Source organism: Rousettus aegyptiacus, unplaced genomic scaffold (genome assembly GCF_014176215.1).
Source record: "Rousettus aegyptiacus isolate mRouAeg1 unplaced genomic scaffold, mRouAeg1.p scaffold_m13_p_13, whole genome shotgun sequence".
Lineage (NCBI taxonomy): Eukaryota > Metazoa > Chordata > Mammalia > Chiroptera > Pteropodidae > Rousettus > Rousettus aegyptiacus.
This window is the reverse complement of record NW_023416288.1, coordinates 19,029,032-19,052,855: the sequence shown is the minus strand read 5'-3', so window position 1 is coordinate 19,052,855 and position 23,824 is coordinate 19,029,032. Positions and strand designations below refer to the sequence as shown.

At 34.2% G+C, this 23,824-nt stretch overlaps 1 protein-coding gene across 16 annotated transcripts in view; it reads right to left on the bottom strand.

The window, feature by feature from the left end:
- Positions 1 to 23,824, bottom strand: part of PPP1R9A (protein phosphatase 1 regulatory subunit 9A) — a 258,086-nt gene that overhangs the window by 28,676 nt on the left and 205,586 nt on the right. For 10 of the 16 annotated variants that reach the window (XM_036230364.1, XM_036230363.1, XM_016160841.2 and 7 more), the window contains 4 exons: positions 22,539 to 22,635; positions 22,271 to 22,442; positions 6,455 to 6,612; positions 5,643 to 5,940 (listed from right to left, as the gene is read on the bottom strand). In XM_036230364.1, the coding sequence (XP_036086257.1) occupies positions 5,643 to 5,940; positions 6,455 to 6,612; positions 22,271 to 22,442; positions 22,539 to 22,635 (725 nt within the window). The remainder of the gene's footprint in view (positions 1 to 5,642; positions 5,941 to 6,454; positions 6,613 to 22,270; positions 22,443 to 22,538; positions 22,636 to 23,824) is intronic. The other 6 variants (XM_016160855.2, XM_016160856.2, XM_016160857.2 and 3 more) reach the window with 2 other exon arrangements.

The following is a 23,824-nucleotide window of genomic DNA, read 5'->3' as shown; positions in this document are numbered from 1 at the left end:
GTAGCAAACAAGGGAGACATTAGGGAACAGGATGTAATTTTACTGTTGATTATTGCCAATCACACTTTATTGTGCATTACTGCTAAGGGACTGCAAAGCACAATTTACATCCATGTCATACTTCCCCAATCTGAGAAGAAACATCTGCTGACTTCGAAGATTCATAAATCTATCAGAGGTAAAAGGCAGAGAGAAATAATCTAGACAAGATTTAGCCAATTTAAAAAATCTTTGAGTCACATTTCACATGTGGGTGATCCACTCCTTGACTATATGTAATTTCTTTCAAAATAGCTAGTTATACCTAATAAACTCACTGGACCACAAAGTATTAACCAATATAGTTCCAATGCTTCTGCTGTTTTACCTTCATATGGACCAATTAATGTCTATACATATTTTTCTGAAGAGATGATAGAGGTTTTGACACAGTATATTTCTATAAAAGTGTGATTACAATCCACAGTTTAGGTTAATCAATGAGAGTTTTTGAAGTTTTTGTTCTTTGGGAAGGGCAAAATCACAGTGTGAATCTTCCCCCAACCTGACAACCATTTTTGATGAATTAGTGGGCTTCACATATTTTCTCTTGCCTCTCCACTAGTATATTGTCCTCCCTAAGTACTTAATTTTTACCTCAAAATTTTTAGAAGATCTGTGCTTTGGACTGGTCTGTGGAAGATAATTCTAGCAATCAACAGGCCCAGGAAAGGATACCAGGGGAGATCTCAGATATAAAGCTATGGTGCTTACCAAGAGCTCCAAAAAAGAAAGAGCCCCACAAACAGCTGTAGTTCTATGTTCACCATATATTTGTAGAAATATTATAATTTTTGACCTGGTAGAGATAAATGAGTATGGACTTTTCTAAAATGTCATGATGTACAATCATACCTGCATTGTAGGGATGTACCCCACATCACAGCTGGCATTGGTTGGTGGAATTCTTCAAAAGTTGTGGTAATTCAATGAGTATCTAATTTAAATGATCATTTCTCTGATCATTAATGAGGCTGATTATCTTTTCATATTTTATATGCGATGTAGATTTTCTTTTCAATGAATTTATAGTTTATGTCCTTATCCTATTTTTGACTTAAAAAAAATTCTTTGAAGCTACTTGTATATTAGAGATAAGATCTCTCAATAACTTTGTATATGTGGACTTTTCTATGTTTGTTATCTACTGAAATTGAGAGTATTTATAAAATAGTTGCAGTGTATTAAGAAAAGAAAACCAGTAAAACAAACACTCGTTTCATTTGTCATACCACCCCCACTGCTGTTTATACTCTCGAAGGCCCCAGTATGTTCTTCCCTATTTCTGCTCCCTGATACTCCCCCTCAAGTAATTAACTTTGTCTTTCCCATTCATAACCTCAATGTTTTGTTTGTATCTCTAAATAACCTACTAGTTTTTTTTTTTAAACTCTACATACACAGAATTATCTGTAGTCATCTGTAATTTGCTTTATCCTCTCAATGCCTCGTTCCAGCAAGTCACCCCTGTGGTGACATTTCAGTGGAATTTATTCATTTCCGCTCCTGCACAGATTCATGATAGGAATATACTGCAATTTATTTGTCTGTTCTACTGGTGATTATTACCAGTTTTTGGTTGTTTCCAGGTTTTGCTATTATACAACGGGGTTGCTATGAATACTCCTGTACATGATTCTTATAGACAAGGACAGACTTTCCCTTGGATATCCTGCTGGGCCAAAGGGTAGGCACATTTTCAGCTTTACTAGGTAATGTCAAAGAGTTTGTGCCAATTTACACTGCCACCAGCAGATACTCAATTTATGGTTGTTTCACATATTTACCGGCATTTGGTATTATCAGACTTTAATTTTTTTGGCTATCTTTAATTTTGGGGGGAGGTATAAAATGGTATCTCATTTGGTTTATTTCATATTTTCCTAGTTACTAATGTGGTTGAACACCTTTTCATAGATATTATGGCCATTTGGTGTTCATTTTCTATGAAGTGCCCATTCAGGACACTATACCTTTTTCTCCTCTATTATTTGCCTTTTCTTAGTGATTTATAGAAGTTACTTACATATTCTGGATACTAATCCTTTGTTAGTTACATAGAAGTAAATATCTTCCCCAAGTTTTTGGGATTCTTTATTGTATCTTTTGAGGAACAGAAGTTTCTAATTTTAATATCATTTGATTTTATCAATCTTTTCTTTTATGGTTTATGGTTTGTTTTTGCATCTTGTTTAAGAAAACTTTCTCTATCCTGAAGTCAAAAAATTTATATATTTTTCTATATAGTCTTGTAAAAGTTTTATAGTTTTGCATTTTCCATTTAAGTCTTGAATCTACCTTGAATCAAATTTTTGCATGGTATGAGATAGAGGAAGAACTATTATCTATAATTTTAAAAAATATGGATCGCCAATTTCCCCAGAACAATTTATTAAAAACTGTTCTTTATCAATCTACCCATCCACGCAGCTGTCATAAGTATGTGTGTATAAATTCTGCTTCTAAGCTCTTTGTTTCATTCTTTAGTTTATTTGTATACCTCTGTATAAATAATATACAGAATTAAATAATTCCAGGTAAGCCAAGATCCTCAGCCTCCTTCTTCTTCAAGAGCTTCAGGTATTCTTGGCCTTTTTCTCTTTCTTATAAATTTCACAGTCTGCTTGCCAAGTTCCACAAAATGTCTGTTGTACTGAATCTCTAGATCAGTATGGGCAGAAATGACATTTCTTTTTGCTATTCAATTTTTTGAAAAAGAAAAAATTTTTACAGTTAACAAATATGTATCTACTGCTTAGATTCTATCATTTTCATTTTAGGATATTTGCTTTATCATATAGCCACCTCTCTATTTACCCATTAATTCATTAATTTATTACTGTATTTCAAAGCTGCAGACACTTTACCCTTATACACATCAAGGGACTGATTTTTACATATTTGTTTAGTATTTTACTACTTAATCTTATAGATGAACATTCACTTAATCCTCAAATAAAGATATTTTTGTCTTTTCTGTAACAAATTTATACTGATTATTTAGTTTTCTGCAATTAGAAATCTCAAAAATAATGTTAATAATAGTGATGATAGTTGGTGTTTACGTCTTATCCCTACTTTTTGTGCAAATGGCTTAAGAGTCACTATTCAATATGATGTTTTGTGGTTGATTTTTGGTAATGACCAATTATGTTAAAGTAATTTTTTTCTAATTCCATTTTTACTTTTTGTACTGAAGATGTCTGGAAATTGTATCAAAGTTACTTTCCACTTCTATTAATGTTATAACACTTTACATTTCCCATGTTGATATGATGATTTATATTGTTAGATATTTTTAATGTTAAACCAGCCTTATATTTCCAGAAATCAATCCTACCTGATTTTGGAATATAATTAATTTTCACTCCTGGATTCCATTTATTAGTATTGTATTTTCAATGAATCTATATGCTAAGATTTTCTCTTTTCATGTGATTTTTACTAGTTTTAAGACTCTAGCTACTAAAATAACTAAGACACATCCACCTGGAATAATTAATATAAAATAGAGCTTATCTATTTTCTTATAGGTTAGACAGAATTCAATTATAAAACCATCTGGGCCTGGTGCCTTTCTAAATGAAAGCTATAAAGATACATTTTATATTTTTGTGATTATTGGTTTATTCAAGTTTTCTTCTTCTTAGACCAATTTGAGTACTTTATATTTTGATAGAAAATCCTCCATTTCCTCTAGCTTTTCAAATCTATTGCCATGGAGTTGGCATACTATCTTTTTTTAAAAAAATAATTCTTTTAATCTCTGTACCTCCTTTCTCATTTTTAATGCTGTGCCTTTTTTGCTTCTCTCTCCTCTTTTTTTTTCTTAACCCATCCTTCCATGGGGATATTCACTTTTACCTGGTTAATTTATACACTTTTACTGCATTTGGCTGGGGCGAAGAGGAGTTAAGACTCGACTTTCCATTTTAATAAAAATACATTGAGTTTAGTTTATCTCTTCTTCATCCTCTCCTTTCTATTTTGGTTTCGTCTGTTCTTTTCTTATTATTTTGAATATTTATTTTCAGTATTTGTTTTTAACAATAAAAACATTTAAAACCACACATTTTCCACTGCGTATCATACACTCTACCAATTCAATATTTGAAAATTAATTCTGCAGAAATAAAAGCATTAGCTAGCTATAAGAATATAAAGCTCAGGGTTGCTTGTTATATCTTTTTTTTCACAGTGGTAAGCAAACAAGCAAAAAAACACTCCCACCAACCCCCAATACAGCTTAAATGTCCACCAATACTGTAACACTTGTCTAAGTTATACTATAGACTCATTGCATAAAATTATCTCATTATTTAAATTGTTGTATATTGCCCCAGAGGGGCAATTTTATTGTACATAAAATATTATTATGTGTAAACCAAAACTGCAGAATAATGTCATTTGTAGAATTCATTTTTGTAAAGACACAAAATACAAACACCAAAAACTATTTGTTTACACACACATGCATCTGTATATATATATTTATGTACATTTTAGACGTGAAAGATAATACAGTTGACCCTTGAAAATCATGGCTTTGACTTGCATGGGTCCATTTACATGCAAATTTTTTCCAATAAATAAACAGCCGGTCCTCTGTATCTTCAGGTTTTGTATCCACAGATTCAACTAATCATGGATTAAAAATAGTATTTTTGATCTGTGATTGGGAATCTACAGATGTGGAAGACCAAATGTATGCTTTGTTCTATGCATTTTATATAAAGGACTTGAGCATCCATGAATTTTAATATCCATGGAGGGGGAGGTCCAGGAACCAACCCCCCACAGATACTGAGGGATGACTGTAGTTAAGTTTTGGAGGAGTCAAAAGTTATACACAAATTTTGACTGCGCGGGAGTCGGGGCTCCTAGCCACCACATTGTTCAAGGGGCAACTGTGACCCCAACCTACTTGGTTGCTTTAAAGGAACACATCAGATGTGGTAGAAGAGAATGAACCTATTATTGTAAATCTCTGCATCATTTAACTTGTTTAAACAAGAATTTATTACTTCTAAAAATTAAAGCATATTATTAAAATGAGAAAAGGCCATTGACACTGCTATGCATTTCTGGTATTAACTTTAGGAGCTTATTTTAAAATTTATTAATCTCCCTGCATTATCTTTATCATAGCTTTTCTATTACATTCTTTGCAATATACATCATTACAGGGAAAAATTATTTTAAATAAAAACCAATTAATGGGTTAAGACCTATTATCACTTTCAGTTTTATATCTCCCTATATATATTTCTATATAACTATTGTAGTTCTTATTAAAACTCTGGGTTGCTATTCTACAAAATCTCTAGAAAGCCTCCTGAAGAATTTCCTTCAATAGTACACTTGTGGAGAACTGGAGCAATAAAAATACTAACCAGATAAGAAAAAATAAAAAATAAAATAAATGGAAGGGGGGCGGTATTCTCTTATTCCATAACACAAAAGGAAAGCGACATTAGTTACTAATTGTGAGAAGAAAAAGGATTTAGGATCATGAGAAAAAAGCCATTCTTATGGTTGCACAAATTGAGGTGTTAGTGAAGTTAGATAAAACAAAATAAAAATAACAAAAGAATGAACAGTACCTTTTCCTTGTGATATTTTCTTGGTGGTGGCTTGATGGTGATAAGGAGATTCTTCCAGATTGTGATCAGATTTTGAAGGAGAGGAGAGTGAAGTATCACCCCATATGGAGGAGGAAGGTTCCCTTTCTGGGTGTAGTGGTCCTTGAAATTCAGCTATGTGGTCAGCCGAGAAGGGCACACTGCCAGCCACTGAAGTGAGGGACGGAGCACCAGAATCTGATTCTGGAGAAGAAATTCTCAAACCCTTGGGCAGAAGTGATTTGGTAATATGCATGTGGTTATAGAAACTGTTTGAAGGCTGTTGGTATAAGAGATTATAAAGGGGGTTATGCCATGGAGCATCGCTTCCATGTAATACTTACTTTGATATAAGACCAACTTTTTTTTAGTAAATCCCCATGAAAACCGATTTTTGTTTGCTGGTTTACAGATGAGATTACATAGTTCATAACAACTCACCATATTACCATTATAACTAATACAGACACCAAAGACAGAGAGGAAACAATTACTTATACATTCATTATTTCCCACTAGGTAAAATCAACAGCTGAATATCAAAAGCACCATCACAAAATATGACGATATGAATAACGCTCTTGGTTAGTTCACTGAATGAGTACACAGAAAGAATATGAATTACAACAATATATTCAGTTAAGTAAGAACTTAAGAGACACAGAAGTGAACTATTCCAGCCATTTTCAACTAGGGCATAGAATATAGTTGCAGAAAAATCATTATATTCCATAACCTGTAGGAGCAAAAATACAGTGCAACACTGTAAGTCAGAAAACAGTCCAGGTGCTCACCTTCCGCTCTAGACTGTCCTCTCCATCTGTTGAACTGACACTGTCATAGAGTCTTGTCCTAGAGGGCCTCTGGCGTCTGTTCTTCACAGAGAGCTGGGCTCGGGTTTTCAGCGCTTTTGAATCCAGGCGCTCTGTCTCTGGGACTGCTTCATTCAAGTCTAAGAAAGAAACGTTGCAAAATAATCAGGGAGAGAAACCTTTGAAGAGGATTGACAGAGAGACTGCAGATATTGATAACAAAATCTCAAGGTTATCAGTTAACACCAGGCAAGAAACAGGTTGTCAACCATGACAGCCTGATATCCCATAGGTAACAAAGAAATCAGGCTGATCTGGGAGAAATATACCAAGCCTAGGGGAAAAAGCCAACACTAACCATGACCAAGGCAACAACAAAAATCTAACATCAAAAGAGCATAAAAACTTCCTACAAGATAATTATAAAAACCACTGATTTGTATCTGTTTATGTGTATGTGTGCTGGAGTGTTTGATGAACAAATATACAAGAGGAGAGCATATCAAAGTTGGGAGATCTTAGAAATCAAAGACAAAATCCTATAAAAATCAGGAGCCAGGTCAAGCATAGGCAACAAAAGGTGACAATCAGCATAAATTTGCTATAGCAAAATTTACTAGTAAGACTTTATCTCTTTACTTTTACCTTTTCAGAGTGGCTGTCATTAAATAGTCATAATGTTCGAGGAATTAATAATTAAGTCCCCTGTATTTAGTTATTAAAAATAAAGCAAATGATTGAGTTGTAAAAAATTAATACAAATTGATACTACTAGACTAAAACAATTCCTTACAGTACCATTCCCAGGAAATTCCTTTTCATAGCATTAAGACAGGTTCTAAATATATTTATTATAAAACCAAAACAAGGAAACATCTCAGGTTGTACATCTCTTACTTACGGAATTTAGCACCTGGCATATGGGTCTAAGAAATAAACATATTTTTCCCCAGAAGATATATTCATTGAATGACAATATAGAAGGTTTTGAGTTTTCATTTCTTGTATTTGAAAGAAAAGTGAATATTAATAAAAATCAGACCATTCAGGTGTATATAAAGGATAGCTAAATATTTTCTAATTAGTTGTCTATTTTTTACATGTCAATGGAGAAAAAATAATCTCCTTGATCGCTTTAATATCCTTCTTCCAAAAAAATCTAAACCTGAGGCTACCCAGTAAAAGTTCATTAATTGTGATAATTGGGAATAACCTTATAAGCTCTTGTTTACATACAAAATCTAGAAACACCAAATAGATGAAAGCAATAATATAATTAGATACATTGCATACGTGCGTACTTTATGAAGCTTTTCTATTTCATATTTGGACTGTGTGTTCTATAACACAAAGCACTGTCACATACACCATCTCATGTGTACCTCACCGCAGCTCCTAGGGACAAGTATGCTATTTCTTCTCCTAAAGCGCAGACAACTTGAGTAACTTGCCCTCATCTCCGTAGCTAGTTGATGAGCCTCCATGATTATTCTAGTTTTTTTTTCTATTTTTTTTTGACTCCCAGGCTACTATTCTGTGCATTTCAATGTAGGTAGTGTTAAACAAATTATCAGAATAAGATTTTAATGCCATTAGAGTTCAGTGTTTTCAGCTGTAAATCACATATGGTGTGATTAGTCTAGGAAATTCACTTCGATAGGCTACATATGAAATATTATCATTAATCTTCCACACGTGTTAAGAGAGCATGAAAGGGAAGACTATAGAAAAATGATTTCTCAGATGATTTCTTGTTTGGTTGATTTAATAACAGCTTTGATTACTTGGTGACAAAAAGACCTAAGGAGGAAGCTCACTCTATTTTAGTAAATATGGCTATTTTTGCAATAGAATCCTGGTCCTGGCAGACCCAGCATAGCACTCAAAATCCAGGATTGCAGTAGTTACTCAATCTCTAGGTACTAAACAGATAAAGTGAGGGAAGCAGAGAACTACTTATTAGCAGTGTTTAGAGTATAGAGAATTTATTCTGGGACTTCTGGCTCCATCACTATTCAGTAATTAGTCTGGTACTGGTGCCCCAAGATGGCAATCTGGTATATCTGTTTTAATATCAGTTAGCACTGACTAGGAGAAAACCACTGAAGTAGTCACATTAAATACGAAGTCAGCCAAAACTAGAAAAGCAGTGCCTTAAATCCATTATCCAAGTGGCCAACAACACATCACATCCAAATAACAATTTCCGAGTGTCTGAAAACAAAGACCTTGGGGCTACTTTACAGTAGTGACCCATGGATTACAAATCAGTTACTAATATTCCATCCTGCAGAAAAAAAAAATTTTTTTAAGTAAAAACTGGAAAAAAAAGGTATGTAGCTGAGAACTTTCACTTCGACAGCTCTTATACCAGAAGGATGTTGGAGAGTGCCCCAGGAGACACTACAAGTAACATCTCCCTTCAGAGCATTAGAGGCGATGTATGAAACAGGAGTAAAATGTGTACCAGACTTATGCTGCTGAGTAACCAGAAGACTAATCTGTCCGACTACGGGAAGCCATCTTTTTCTATCAGGTCATATAAGAATCAGGATATTATAATTCAAGAGAACTGTAGGGATCCTAGGCTGTCTTTCTTCCTCAGATAGGAAAACCAAGGCTCAATAGTTACCAACTTGTCTACTAACTGTATCACACAGTTAATCTGTGGGAGGCAGTGAAGAGAGTTCAGTCTTCAGAAACCTCACCTCCTTCTAGAACATCACTCACAAGTCTGAAAGTAAACTTCACAAGTAATCTGCCTTCTTTAAATCCTCCTTTTTAAGTCTTACTTTTCGTTCCAATCAAAAATACACGTCAAGGGCCAACTTTGCAAAATTCCCAGAAGCATACAGCACCAGAGAGGGGAGAAAAAACCCAGGGATTTCAATTGGTTTTATATTTATCCAAGAAATAAAATTCTTACATAAAAAAATGTAGCTGTCAGTTTGTGGATGGTGATGTGGCAGGAGAACTCCAACTGGCTCAATGTTTCTAAGTTATGTGCTACTGAATGTAAGGGCGTAGGTGGCCATGTTCTCTCACTGTCATTCATTCTCTTCAGAGATCTTAATCAATAGCATAACACTGCTTTTATTAACTCAAGACTCTGGGTTCTTCTCCTACCTCTTCTCTCCAGTGTATCTTGCTCTGTTGTCCATAATAATCAGAAGAAAATTTCCATTCCCTTTCTCCTTTCTTCTCTATTCTTTCTTTCAGACCCTCCAATCTCTGAAATAGCCTATCCCTGACTCAAATTCAGCCAGAAATACAAAAGAATAGCAGACTCAAGTGAATCAATAAATACAGACAGACAAACACAAAAAAGATATAAAGTAGCTAATGACAGAGCAATTTCGAGTGGGTGGGACTCCTCTTCAATATACCTTTATCTTAAAAAGAATAGTTTCAATATTGCTTCGAATTGGATCCTTTAAAAGAATTTAATGGATTCGAATATGATTTGAACAGTTGTTATGAAAAAAGGTTCTGTGAAATTAGGATATTATATATCATATTACACAGAGATCGGTTCCCTAAAGTAATGCTGTGAGTCATTCAGTTTTTTCACTAGATTGACGTTATTTTTGACGTAAATGGAATGCTGCCCACGGATCAGATATAGACAGCAAGGAAAGCAGGGGAATGGAACAGCATAACAATGGGGTCTGCTCTGCATTCTTATGTGCATTATTCTCCTCAAAAACAGTCAGACCTTATACAGATCACACTGCCTGGCTTGTGCTATTATCAACTGAAATGCTGAGCATAATGAGACACTTGGTGACATTTTAAAACTTGAATGCTATCTGCATATCATTCACAGTCACTGCAAGTTCATAAAAGACGGGCTCATAGGGCTTTGGGTTCATACGTACGGCATTCAGAGGCATGCCACATGGCTCACAGGGCAGTGTAAAATGGTTAACATGGGGGCAGACCTGGGGTTGGTCTTCCTTGAATCCATAGTAGTGGCTCTGCCACTAAATCGGGCAATTTGCCTAAACTCTGTCCCTCGGAATCCTCAATGGCAGAATGGGCATGATAATAATGTAACATAATAACAACTGAATTTTTATGAGGACTAAATGCATTAAAAGATATACAAGTGTTTAGAATAATGACTGATACATCGCATTCAGTAAATGTGTTTACTGACATGCAAAGGTTAGCAAGAGAGTCTTAAGTGACTAAAGCGAGTTGCAGATTAATAGGTATATACATCTTAAATATTTTAAAACAGCAACATAAAATATATTCTCTAATGGCAAATATATGCATATAATTGCATTTAAAAAAACCAGGAAAGATACACTTCGATTAGGTCTGAGTTTACTGTTGAATGAACTATACATTTCATTTGCTAATCTTTGACAAATATTAAGGAATTCCTTTTTTTTGTCATATAATGTGATCTCAAAACTATCTGTATGGCCGTTGAAGCCTGATTTGGTTATTTGTTTTAGTGCAGTGCTTTTCCAATGCAGTCTGATACCCAGCTTAGCCTCCCTTAGCTTAAAGTCAGCTTACACCCCTCTTCTCAGAGGGCAGTGAGGCCCACATTCCACTTTCCATATCCTAGCAGTGACTCTTCAGTGATGCCACTAATTGCCCATAGAGGGAGTGGCTGCAAATAGAAAAAAAAAACTATGTGAGAAGACCTAACTTCCACTGTATATTATTTGAAACACTTCTAAGAGTTGCTTGATTCAGACTGTGACAGGGCACAGAATTTAGATTTAGACAACAGGGAAAGGCATTTAAACATCTTAGGAGTTCTTCAGTGTCAGATGTCTTTAGAATCTGATAGGAAAGATCTGCATAACCTAAAATTCAAAGAAATGTAGAATCTAACCCATGGGCAAACTGGTTGGGGACTGCAGGCTTCTGTGAGGACTATGAGGTCATAGGCAAAAGTTGGGTCTAAGAAGGTGGGATAATGTAAATGTCCTCTTCCTGCCATTATAGTGTCTTTGACAATAAACAAGCTTCTACATTTTCACTCAAAGTTGACTACAAGAATCTAATCAGTTTCTCAGTCAAAAATCTCTGGGTATTAGGAATCCCATCTACAATAATTAGGCAACTCCTCAAATTACATATTTTGATATAATAGTTTCCTTGATAAAAAGAAAGAATTCGAGTCTTATGTCTTTGGTAGAAAATACCCTAAGTTACCTAAGATGACAGCTGTTGGCTAAGGAAGCCATGGGAAAGTATCTTTTGACAACAGTAAGACTTAGATATGTACAGCATTAAAAGATTTAAGACAACTTAGTTCACAATACTTGCAAGTGTAATGTAATGTATAAGAATTTCTTAAGTACTTGTGAAGACTCTCAGCTGCTAGTAATAGTACTTAAAAAGGAAATTAAACATAACAAATTTATAAATATAATTTTAAATGTTTGTAGATGTTCAATTAGCTAAATTTATAAATAGAAACTAAATATTATTCCAAGTCCCTTAATAGTGATTTGCACACCAAATTTAAAAAGCTAGGTTTTTCATAACATAACTTGAATAAGTCAATTTTAAAACCAAAATAGAGATCCAAATGACTATTTTTATGCCCCCGAGCCCTTCTGTTTCATCAAAAAACTCACAAACAACAGAGTTTTTCGGTGCGTCTACATTCTAATGTTGCTTAAGTTTCCTCATAAGTAAAATTTCCTGCAGATCTCAGACATAATTACTGTACCAGTATGGAAGTAGCATATTACTTCATATCCACCTAAAGGAACTCAGTTAAAAACTGATATTAGTGACCCACATTAATTAAAAAAAAAATAAACCTTAAGGATCTAGGCACTATAACTACTAAAACAATATGGCTGGCACACTGTTCAAAACCATATACACAAGAGGATTTTCTGGTCCTAATTCCAGAAATAGCTGTTCGTCATTGAGTTTTAACATATAGATGCTGTAAAACACCTCACAACTGATCACATTTTCCTCTCGGCTGATAGATAACTTAAGTGAAATCTGTGGCCCACCACAGCCTATAAGAGCCCACACGTGTACTTCATAGATGAACCACTCCATGTAGCATCTTATCCTTTCTACATTTTATATCCCTTCACATCCCAGCCTCTTCTTTTAGTTTACCTTAGCATAACTATATAGTCTCATCCAATCTGTATAATTAGAATTCCATGCTGAACAAGCACATATTTATAAAATGCAAGAAACATTTCAAAATACAGTTATCTTGTAAAGTTTTCTTGAAAAGGGGCTATATCCCACATTGGGTTAAAATTGTCTTTATTCCCAGAAGACCATAATCTACCTTACAGTACAATTACAAGAAAATTAAATGCAAAAGCCAAAGTAAAATATAAAGTAGCCCACTTTTCCTAAAATTACAGAAATTACTAAGCTTAAGTTCATTCTGACAAAAATGACTTTTTTATCAAAACTGTTTTTGATAGCTTTCTATATTAATACACACCTTAGTATGACTAAAGAGTCTGGTGACTTCTGTGAATTTATACGAAGATGCAGTGGAAAATATGAACCAAGGAGAGTTGTCATTTTGTAACTAAATACCTCCTTTTGAATACCTTGTAGATTTGGCAAAAAAACAAGTCTTAATGACTTACACACAGATAGATGCAAAACTTGCACAACACTTGACAGGCAATTTAAGTGCTTTGTTTTTTGAGCAAGAGGACAGATTTGGGCTTTAATGACATGCCAGAAAACAATCGATAAGTATAGATTTCTCATTCGTTTGTCTTGTTCATTAAAATTTTCCATAGTGATTTACTGGGAACGTTTACCCTTTAATTAGTGCAATTCAATATCTCATGGTCAAAATTATTTATCAGGGATTAGTTATTGAAAATAATTTGTTCAGGTAAAATGAAAATTGTGATTTTCAAGCTTTCTTGATCATGAATTCAGGTATTTATATCTACCCCAGAATCCTCCCTCTACCTCCCAAATGAGAGCAACATGACAGCATGGAATAATTACCTCATTGCTCTATCTAATGCTGTTGTGTGAGACACTCCAGATAATGTGGTGCAAGCATTCTCTTTCCTTTTAATGACTTTCCATTTAATGAATTCTGGATTTAATCATCCCTTTAACCTTATTTTAAAATTCTGGGTTCCAATATTAAAAGCGAATACTGAATGTACTCTCAGACTCTATCGAGAAATAAATCAGAGGCAGTGGTAGGAGTCTGGACTGGCCTTGTAGCCACAAGTACCTAAAAAGAGCCACTAACACCGAGGGCTCAGGGAAAGGCAAAAAGGACAGCGGCAACTCACGGTTACAGCCTCAGCAGAAAACAGTATCTCCGAGGAGACCACTGGCTTCAGGGACTTCCTTGGTGTAAATGTCCACCTAGTGCTCGCTTTTTTTCTTTTTTTTTTTCTTACTAAATCTTAAATTAATAGTTTTAAGCCTAAAGAAATTTTTGTATTTTCTTCCTCATTCTTATCTTTCAGTTATACTAGTTAAAACTTTCCTATTTTAAAATATTTTATTTAGACAAAAATATATACCATATATGTAAGTCACATAGAAAAAAGGAAGAAAAAAAGACACCCATGTACCTACCATCAAGCCTAAAAAGTAAAATTTGTACTTTTGAAGCTCATTCTATGCCCCATTTCAAATTGCAGCTCCTTTTTTTCTCTCCTAGTTATTCCACAAGAGTATCCCTAAAGAGTATACTGATCAATTTTGCTTGTTTTTTTTTAACTTTATACGCACAGTAATGAACTGTGTATTATGTTCCAAAAATCATATTTTTTGTTGTTTGCTCAACATTATGTTGAAAGGTATGATGACTAGGATTGCTTTTTTACTACAGCTACAATGAACAACGTTGCTGTGCATTTTTGAACACGTCTTTCAGTATGCACTGGCAAGTTTCTGGAGAGCGTACATACACACAGAAGTAAACTTATTGGGCCAAAGAATTTACATATTTCCCATTTTACTGAATAATACCAGACTATTTAAACAAAAAATAGTTGTGTGAGTTTACTCTTTTCCCTACATATGCTAATAATCACATATTACTGTGACACTATCTTTACCAATTGTTTTATTTTACAAGTGAGGTTGAATGGTTCTTTATGTTCAGCTACCTTTGAGTTTCCTCTTTAGTGAACTGATTGCTCCTGTGTTTTGTCCATTTAGTTCTGTTTTCCTAAGACCAGTTTGAGTTCTTAGTATATTCTGGATAACGACCCCTTTTCTTGGTTATATGGGCTACAAATATCTTCTCTTAGTTTTTGGTTTCTCTTTCCATGTTCTTAATAGTGTCATTTGAAGATCAGATTTTCTTAACGCTACTGATGTCAAATTAATCAAACTTTTCTTATGATATGGAATTTTTGCACCTTAAATCATATAAACATTCTCCTAGATTTTCTTCTAGAAGGTTTATGTATTGCTTTTCATATTTGAGACTTTAATCCATTTGGAATCAATTTCATAAATGATATGAGGTCGGATCCAATTTGACTTTGTCCCATGTGAATGGTCAATTTTCTTGGCACCATTTTTTAGTTCATCCTTTCTCCACTAATCTGCAGTGCCAGTTCTGTATTATTTTCAAACTGACATAAATGGGTCAGTTTGTTTCCAGACTCGGCTGGTCTACTTGTCAATTGCTGAGACTATACCATGCTGTCTTAATCACTATTATGTTACAGTGAATCTTGGCATCTGAAGGAACAAGTTCCCTCAACTTGTACTTCTTCAAGAGTATCTAGACTATTCTGGGCCAAGTTGTTCTTCCATATATGTTTTAGAAACAACTTGTCAGGTTGAAAGGAAGGAAGGAGGGAGGGAAGGAAGGAAGGAGGGAAGGAAGGAAGAAAGGAAAGAGGGAGGCAGAGAGGGAGGAATGGAAGGAAGGAAGGAAAGAAGGAAGGAAGGAAGGAAGGAAGGAAGGAAGGAAGGAAGGAAGGAAAGAAAAAAGAAAGAAAGAAAGAAAGAAAGAAAGAAAGGCCCTGTTTAAATTCTAATCAAAATTATGAAATGTATAGATTAATTTGGCATAGGGGTGTTTTTATAATACTGAAGCATCCTACTGATTTACATAGGTCTTCTTGAATGTCTTTCCACAGGTCATGAGTTTCTTTTGTTAAATTCATACTGGCTAACTTATCTTTTTTGTTGCTATCATAATTGGTATCTTGTAAAAAAAATTACATTTTGTTTGTTAGAATGAATTGATGTCTAATGATTCTTAGAGCTATCCACCCTGCTAAAGTCTTTAATTCTAATGATCTGTAAACTCTTGAGTTTTTTTATGTATTCAATTTTATTATCAGTGAATAATAATTTTGCTTCTTTCTTTTCATTCTATGTCATGTGTATATACATACATACATATATATATATACATACATACATACACACACATATTTATCTCTTTTGCTTGTCTAGTACTTGCTAGGACCTCTAGGACAACACTGAATAGAAGTAAGAATAGCATATTTAGTGGTAAAAGGTTAAAGGTATTTTTAATTTTAAAGAAAATTATTGATTTTAACATTTCACCACTTCTTATGAAGTGGTGAAATGTTATAGACTTTTGTCAGCCTCAAATCAAGTTAGGAAAGTTCCTTGTATTTCTAGCCTAATAAGCTTTTTATCATGAATAAGTATTCAACTCTATTTGTCTTCACCTAATGAAATGATGATATATATTTTCCTCTGGTTAATGTGTAAAATATATGAGTTTTCCAACATTAAACTAACTTTGTGTTCCTTAAAGAAATACAAGGTGGGTATGATATATACAAAATACATTTCTGGAGTCAGGATTTATCTTTGTGAACAAGTAGATTATTTTTTTCTTAATGTAGAGAATCTTGGGCAGCCAGTGTTATTCACTCTGCTTACCTCAGAATGAAGAACTCTATTCCAGAACACGACTGTGTTAGATAGTTTAAATCTCATAAAAACGTATTAACTCCATCTCCATATTCACTGTTTGTTAAATATACAGATCTATACTCCATTAGATACACAGAAGACCATCCTCAAGGCATTTGCCAGAGAGTAAGACCTTTAACTTATTATTGCCACTCAATATTTATTAAAAGTTCATTTAAGAACTTCAATACTTATGGTACATCATAGATATATTTGTTTGTTTTAAATAAAAAACAAAACCCTAACTCTTTGAGGATTTTTTTTATCAACTCTTTACTCAATAATACAGGTCACACTGCAATTTTGGAAGAATTTTTTTTTTTTTTAATTGTAGTAGGGACTCATTCCCAAATAAAATAGTCACTAACTTCACATGAAACCAAGAATGAGTTGTTTTTAATAAAATGAAGACAGGCAATAAGGCTGTCAGGCTGTCCATTCAATTTCAAATACAAGTTATAAGGTATAGCCACTGATATTTTTTCATGTTTAGAAATTTTTTTCTATCTTATTCAAGAAAATGTTTTTAATCATGCCAATAATAAAACTTATTTGGAGATAAAAAAGTTTTTTGAAGAACCAAAACAGTTGGATGAATATCTTAATAAATATTTGGTCCATCCTCTCCTGCAAATATTCTAAATGATATCTGTAGGTATCCACAAAAATAAGAAGAAAAGTTAATATAGGGGAAAATAAATTTTAAAAAGTTCCCACTTGGTTAATTCAAAAGAAGGCAAGAAAATAGATAAAATAACAAAGAAAGATGATTTTTTTTTTGGTATAATAATAAGATGTTAGATTTAAATTCAACATATTGGTAAATACATAGCAACTTTCTAAATTCATCTTAGAAATAAATATTGAGAAAAATTTTTTAAAATAAGATTGAGAGACTAATTAAAAGTAAAAAAACTATATACTACTTACAAAAGACATAGAAAATCTGCAGTAAAAGAATGGGGAAAAAAAGATGTACAAACGCTAACCAAAAGAAAGCTAATATAGCTCTTCAAATATCAAGCAAAGTGGACAATAAAGTGAATTACATAACCAAAAGAAGAAACAGAAAATCCACAATTTTAGTGTGAGGTTTAAAAAAAAAAAATCTCTTTCAGTAACACATTCTAAAAGTTTTGAACAGAGTTAACAAATTCGACCTGACAAATATATGACAGAGCACCTGAGCACTGAGCTAGGTCAGCAGAGAACGAGGTACCATCATGCTAATGAGCCCAGTATGCTTACTCCGAAACCCAGGACTTGTGGACATGTCCATAGAACTGATTTAAATTGCTTTTACTGAACACTACATTGTATATTTGTGTGATGCCTTTAGTCTACACTAAAGGTCACTGTGAGAAACTGTCCTAATACAATCATCAATCCATCTATTTGAAAGGATGTTATCAATATTAATATTACTGCTTGTTCCAAATCATATATTATTTGTACCAACAGTTACACTTCTCTTGAGCAGATGGTTTTTTGTTTGTTTGTTTGTTTTTTATCTTATGATCATTGTGAAATATGTAATGGACAAGGGTTTCCATTTCCTTCTGGCAACTAGAAAGCTTAGAGCCAAATTAAAGGCCTAGCGTCCGAAAGAGTGTTAAGTATGTCATATATACTTGCATCATTTCTTTTTCCACACTGCCCTCATCCTTATTATTCTCCCTTATCTTGCCACCTTCGATTCACCCTAACCTGTCATATAGAAGTGTCTAAGTTACTTCAGACAGTACATGAATGAAGTATAAGACTTTAAAAACCAACGGGTGGGAAAAAAGGCAGACATCCTTAATGACAGTTGGTTACTTCCCTTTGCTCTTCCCAATAAAGACTTTATTTAAGTCTGAGTAAATTCCACAGAAGTTATTCAACTAAAAAAATAAATAAATAAATCAAATTCCATAAAAACCAATAAGGTAACAACTGGGTCACAACAAGCAAATGCCATTTGGATGTGGCCTGATGACCAGAGAATTGGCTAGCTTGACTATCTAAGCAGACTCAAGAGTTGTACTGACATGTCCACAAGTCCTGGGTTTGGGACTAAGCATGCTGGGTTCAGGATTCAGGTGGAGACTACTATTTTAGGGATCAACTTTTGGGAAATCTAGTGCCTTATTAGAGTAGCCAAACCATTCTGGGGAAAAGGAATAAGGGAAAAGAGAGGAAGCAAGATGGTATTATTTTCATATCCTTATACTCCTTTCTTCTGGATACTCTTAAATCACCTGAGAAGCAGCTAACTAAAAGACATCTGGGATTAAGTAATTAATTCCAGCCACATTCTACTCTGAAAGTCTCGACTTTCCTATAATCTGCCATCTTGAAATTTAAGTGTTTTTCTTCTTGCTCAGTTGTGGCCAGAGCTAAGGAATAGTAAGTAACTAAGGGTAAACTGCTTTAACTAATCCTGAATGCTCACATGTTGGGAAAAATAACATGCAATATCATCTAACTGGTGGCCCACTGGCTGAGTAGATGGGTATGAGAAGGAAGAAGCACTAGGAAGTAACAGCCAAACTTCACAGGGATCCTTGGACTAAATTTACAAAGCTACAGGTACCCCGGCTCCTGTTATGCCTTAGAATTGTTAGTGGGTCACAATGCTTATGGAATTAAGTATAAACTCTTTTTCAGGCATTCAAAGCCTCCATTTACTCCAAGAATACCCTATGGCATAAACTTTAACATAAGGCCCCGCCTTTCAAATAGCGTCTAAAAATCAGGAAAAACTTATTCTAATTTTATTCATTTTCTCTTCTTCAAATTACCTCTCATCTCTTAAAATGTTTATATCATCTATTCATTTGTCTCATATCAAAATCTTTATCTTCCACAACCTTGATCCTACACACCTTACAAACCATATACCTTGTTGTATACTTAATAGGGCCGAACACCACTCTTTTAATTAGTAATCACCCTTCCTCTTACAAGTCAGAGTGCCACCAAGCTTTTGGTCTTCAAAACATTTTTTTTTTTACAGGTATTGTACTTAGTTCTCACCTTTCAAGATAGGAAAATCCATAACCTGCCCTCATACAATTTTTACCAGCATTCCTAGTTTTTCTTTCAGAAATATGTACAATCTTTCTTTAACAAACAGGCTTTAAAATATTTGAAGCTGAAAACCGTATCATCATAAAGATCCCGGAATATCTGGAAGCTTAGAAAGAGCATGTTGTTTAAGTGACTTTTATAGGTAATCTAATCAAACTAAGACTACAACCTTTTTTTTTTTTTTCCTTACCAAGATCTCTCTAATATGACTGTTCTCTGCTCTTAGTCTAATCCTGACTTAACTAGCTGGGAAGCCACAGACATACCTATTTATTTCAGGGCACTTGAATAAGGTAGAGAACTCTTATATAGACCAGAACTACTTGGTCATTAACAAATGACACACACAAAACACGGCAATAGGGCAAAATCATTATTTTTCACATCCTGGAACACATAAAATAATACTTGACCAGCACACTAGAAGGGACTTAGGGTTTATCATGGCTCTTGGTGAAAAAAATAATTGTTACATTTGCTTTATATAAGAAAATTATTAGAACATATTAAATAATAAACTTGTATGTATAATCAAAAATTTAATGAGATACTTGAGTGGGCTCAGTTTGGAAAGCAAATCAGACCTGGACAGTCCACAGAAGGTGGGGAGGCAGAGGACTGTGTCTAAGGGGTAGGAACTAGTGGAACTGACAGCATCCGCTGTACCATCCCGTTACAAAAAGGTATGTGTTTAGGGGGAGCATCCTTAAATGCCAAATGGCCTGTGTTTGGTCCACAGTTTTATTTCCTTTTCTAAACCTCTAGTACTTCAGCGTTCCCTAGCAACAGAAGCAAAGGATCAATTTAGAAAAGTGCTTTCCAGAGCATTGCTGTCTAGCTACTGACCGAGCCATGTAGTTTGTGTGATCGAGCAACTGCAATTCAAGATTTATCACTGACTGTCCTCAGCAGCAAAACTGGAAGAGCACCGCTTGATGTGTATACTACTAATGTCTGAGATGACTGATTCTACCTCTACTGCACAAGCATGCACTGGTTTCAGGAGGAATTAGTAGTCTCTGCATCTCACTGTGAATGGGCAGTGTTGCTAGAGAAACTGATAATTATGTGGCAAAACGGAAGGCGTAGAAGAGAAAAAGGGTTCAGGAGAAATGTAAAGTTTTGATCCAAATCAGCATGTTAATAATATAGTTTGTTGATCTTCTGTAGTCATATAATTTAATAAATACCATTAATTATATGTTTGACAAGATACAGATTTCTCAATTGAATGAAATGAACAGAAAGGAACTAGACTCTGGAAAGCTACTGGTTACTGATCATACTTCATGCATGCCACAGCAGGAACACATATTTATTATCATAAACTACAATTAATTTTAAAAATCAAAATAGTCAAAGACAAAAAAAATTGATTTGATTTCTGAATTTTTTCTTTAGAAATCAATCTTGCAGAGATGTAAATATTGTAATTCTATAAAAGTGTAATAAAATTGCTTCTCCCCACCCCACTCCCCGCCCCCGGCCCCACAGACTACGCCATATAGCCTCAAAACGCTCATTAATGTGGACAAAAAAGAAATGTTACTATTTTTATATTATACATAGTAAAACCACCCCCGAGAAGTTGAACAACCTTCCTGAAATCACAGCGCTCTTTAGTTAACGGTGATGCTGGAGCTAAATACTCTAATTTAAGCTGCCCAGGGGGTGGTAATTACAGATTATATCTTATTAAGGGAAAATCCTGCAAAAAGATATAGACTGAAGTGAATGGTCTCAAATCTCTACATACTGCTTTAATTTCAAATGAAGATTTCCAGCACTTTTAATTTTTAAAGGCCAAGGGTTTAGTTCTAAAAGTTATTGATATGATCTCAACATCTGTTTATCAGGACAGGCTCCTTGGAGACATTTTAATATGTGAGATTGATCATCAAATAATTAAATGACTTATCAGTAAACAGAGTTTCACTGAGTGTCCAGCCACTGCCTGGGACTTGTCAGCCCTCTCATGACAATGCTGCTGCACAGCATTCTTTCATTTTCTCTTTTTCTAAGAACTACCAGGTAGCTATTATTCATTCATTCATTCATTCATTCATTCATTCCCTAGGTAGCTATTTTAAAAGATGAAACCGAAAGTTTTATATCCTGGTGTGTATTTATCATTATAGGTTCTTATGCATTTTCTAATTTAAAAATATACTATAGAGGTTAAAGTGTTCATTCACATTCACATACAAACAAGTTAAGTATGAGTGTGTGTGCGCATGAGAAAATCAGTGATTTATTTATGGTTGGTGTGTAAAAGAAGACAACCATTTATATAAAAAATATTTCCAGCATTTCTGGTGTTATTTGGTCTTTGACAGTAAAGAATGAAAAGTACATATATGACACCAAGTTTGTAAAAGCACAAAACTTATATAGAACTTCTTAAGTCAATGAATTCTAAACGTTGGAAGTAGGCAGTCAGCCTTCTGATGCCATATAAAAGATCTTTAGTGGTTTAAAATTTTTAAGCCTTACTCATTAATACATTAGTAGTATAGCTCACCCTAGATGGGATAAAACTATCACTTTAAGGTATTATATTAAGTTTATCAATATGCACTGGTTTAAAAATAATATTTGGCTTATCTTAAATTGGAATTTTGTTATTTCTTTACACTAAAACTTTATTTTTGATAAAACGAGTGCTAAATGATAAATTTCTATTCTGATAAGCCTTTTCTTCTTTCCCATGGCAGGAAGGCTTTTTCGACTTTTAAATCTCCGGTTAAGAAAAAGAAGACTATTACGACTAAATTGTATAGTCATGAAGAGCGATTTTTGTGGTTAGGTTAAACTAACCTTGACTTAGGCCATCTTGACAGGAGGTCTGTTTGACATCCAAATTCTCCACACTATCTGCTTTGGAGACTTCGCCGAGAGATGTTCTTCTCTCAAAGATGTTGTTGTTATTATTAACCTGGGTCCCGTTTTGCTTCAGTAGCCTGAACACCTCAGCTTCCAAATCTCTAATCTGAGGAAAAATACATCCATTTATAAAACCAGCAATCCTCTCCAAGTGCTAGGCAAAACCATCCTACTATTTGGTGGCTTTGAGCATGGAACTCACCCGTACTTGCAGGCCTTGGACTTCCACGACATGAGCTTTTTCCAAATCTTCTATTTTCTTTCTTTCTGCTTCCTGTCTTTTGATGAAATCTAGTTCTCTTAAGAAGTAAATAATAGATCTGATCACATCAAATAGTCAATAAATGAGGAAAGATGTGAACATTCTTATTGGAAGCAATAAACTGCACTGATAAATGACTGAACAGCTATTTAAATAAATAAAAATCGCAGAGAAAAGGTATATAATAATGAAATCAAATAAAACATTTTAATGCATTGCAAAGTAAAGTGCTTTGCTTCTGCTTTTCATTTGTGGCTCCTGATTCTAGAGCACCCATACATAATTAGACAGGAGCTTATGAACTAATGACCCACCTTGGGTAATTTAGTGGTGATAATTACATGTCAGGCAGATATAATTCCACATTTACAAAATAATATATCTAGCAAACGGAACTGGATGGTAAGAGTTTTAAAAACATAATTATAATAAGATCGTTCCCTGTGACTGACAGTGGAAAGGGGTTGGGTGGGCCAGAAAAACTGAGGGAGAACTGTCTCTTATACACCAGAGAATAATATGGAAAGAAGGATAAATATCTCCATTTTGAGAGCCTGGAATATAATATAGAAATTTAGCAAAACTTATCATAAAATTTTACATGAAATTTAGTTAAATATGATATTTTTGACAAGAAGAGTTAAAATAGTAATGTACTGAATTCACGATCACAAAGAACAATTTCCCCTTTTTCAACAATAAACTTTTTATAGCAATCTGTTTTAAATATTACAAATATTATTTCCAGGAAATAACAGAGCTATAATGAACCTTACACATATTCTTAGCTTCTAAGGCTTGGCATGGAAGACTAGAAGTACTGGCATTACTTCTTACTGTTTTCGCTAGCCAGAAGTAACTGATGAAAAATATCCAGCCAAAATCTCCCTGGTCAGCCTCCCTGAAATTAGACCAAGATCCAACAGATGGAAGCAAAGCGGTGTTATCTCAGAAAGAGCTGCTGAAATTCAAGAGCAGAATGTGGTGATGGTCTCTCTCACTGTGGTGAAGTGCCGGGGCAAGGGGTCTTGCTAGTCAAAATTTAAAGTATCTATAGTGGGAAAATTCTGAAGTTACTGAGTGTAACAGAGACAGAAAGAGCCTCAGCAAGGCCCCCACTGCTGCTCTGCGTGTACCATGTCCAATAGTCATTCTGCATGAATATAGTAGCGCTTCTTGCTTCTGAATCACCCAGATGTTTCAAAAAGAATAAAGATTCAAATGTT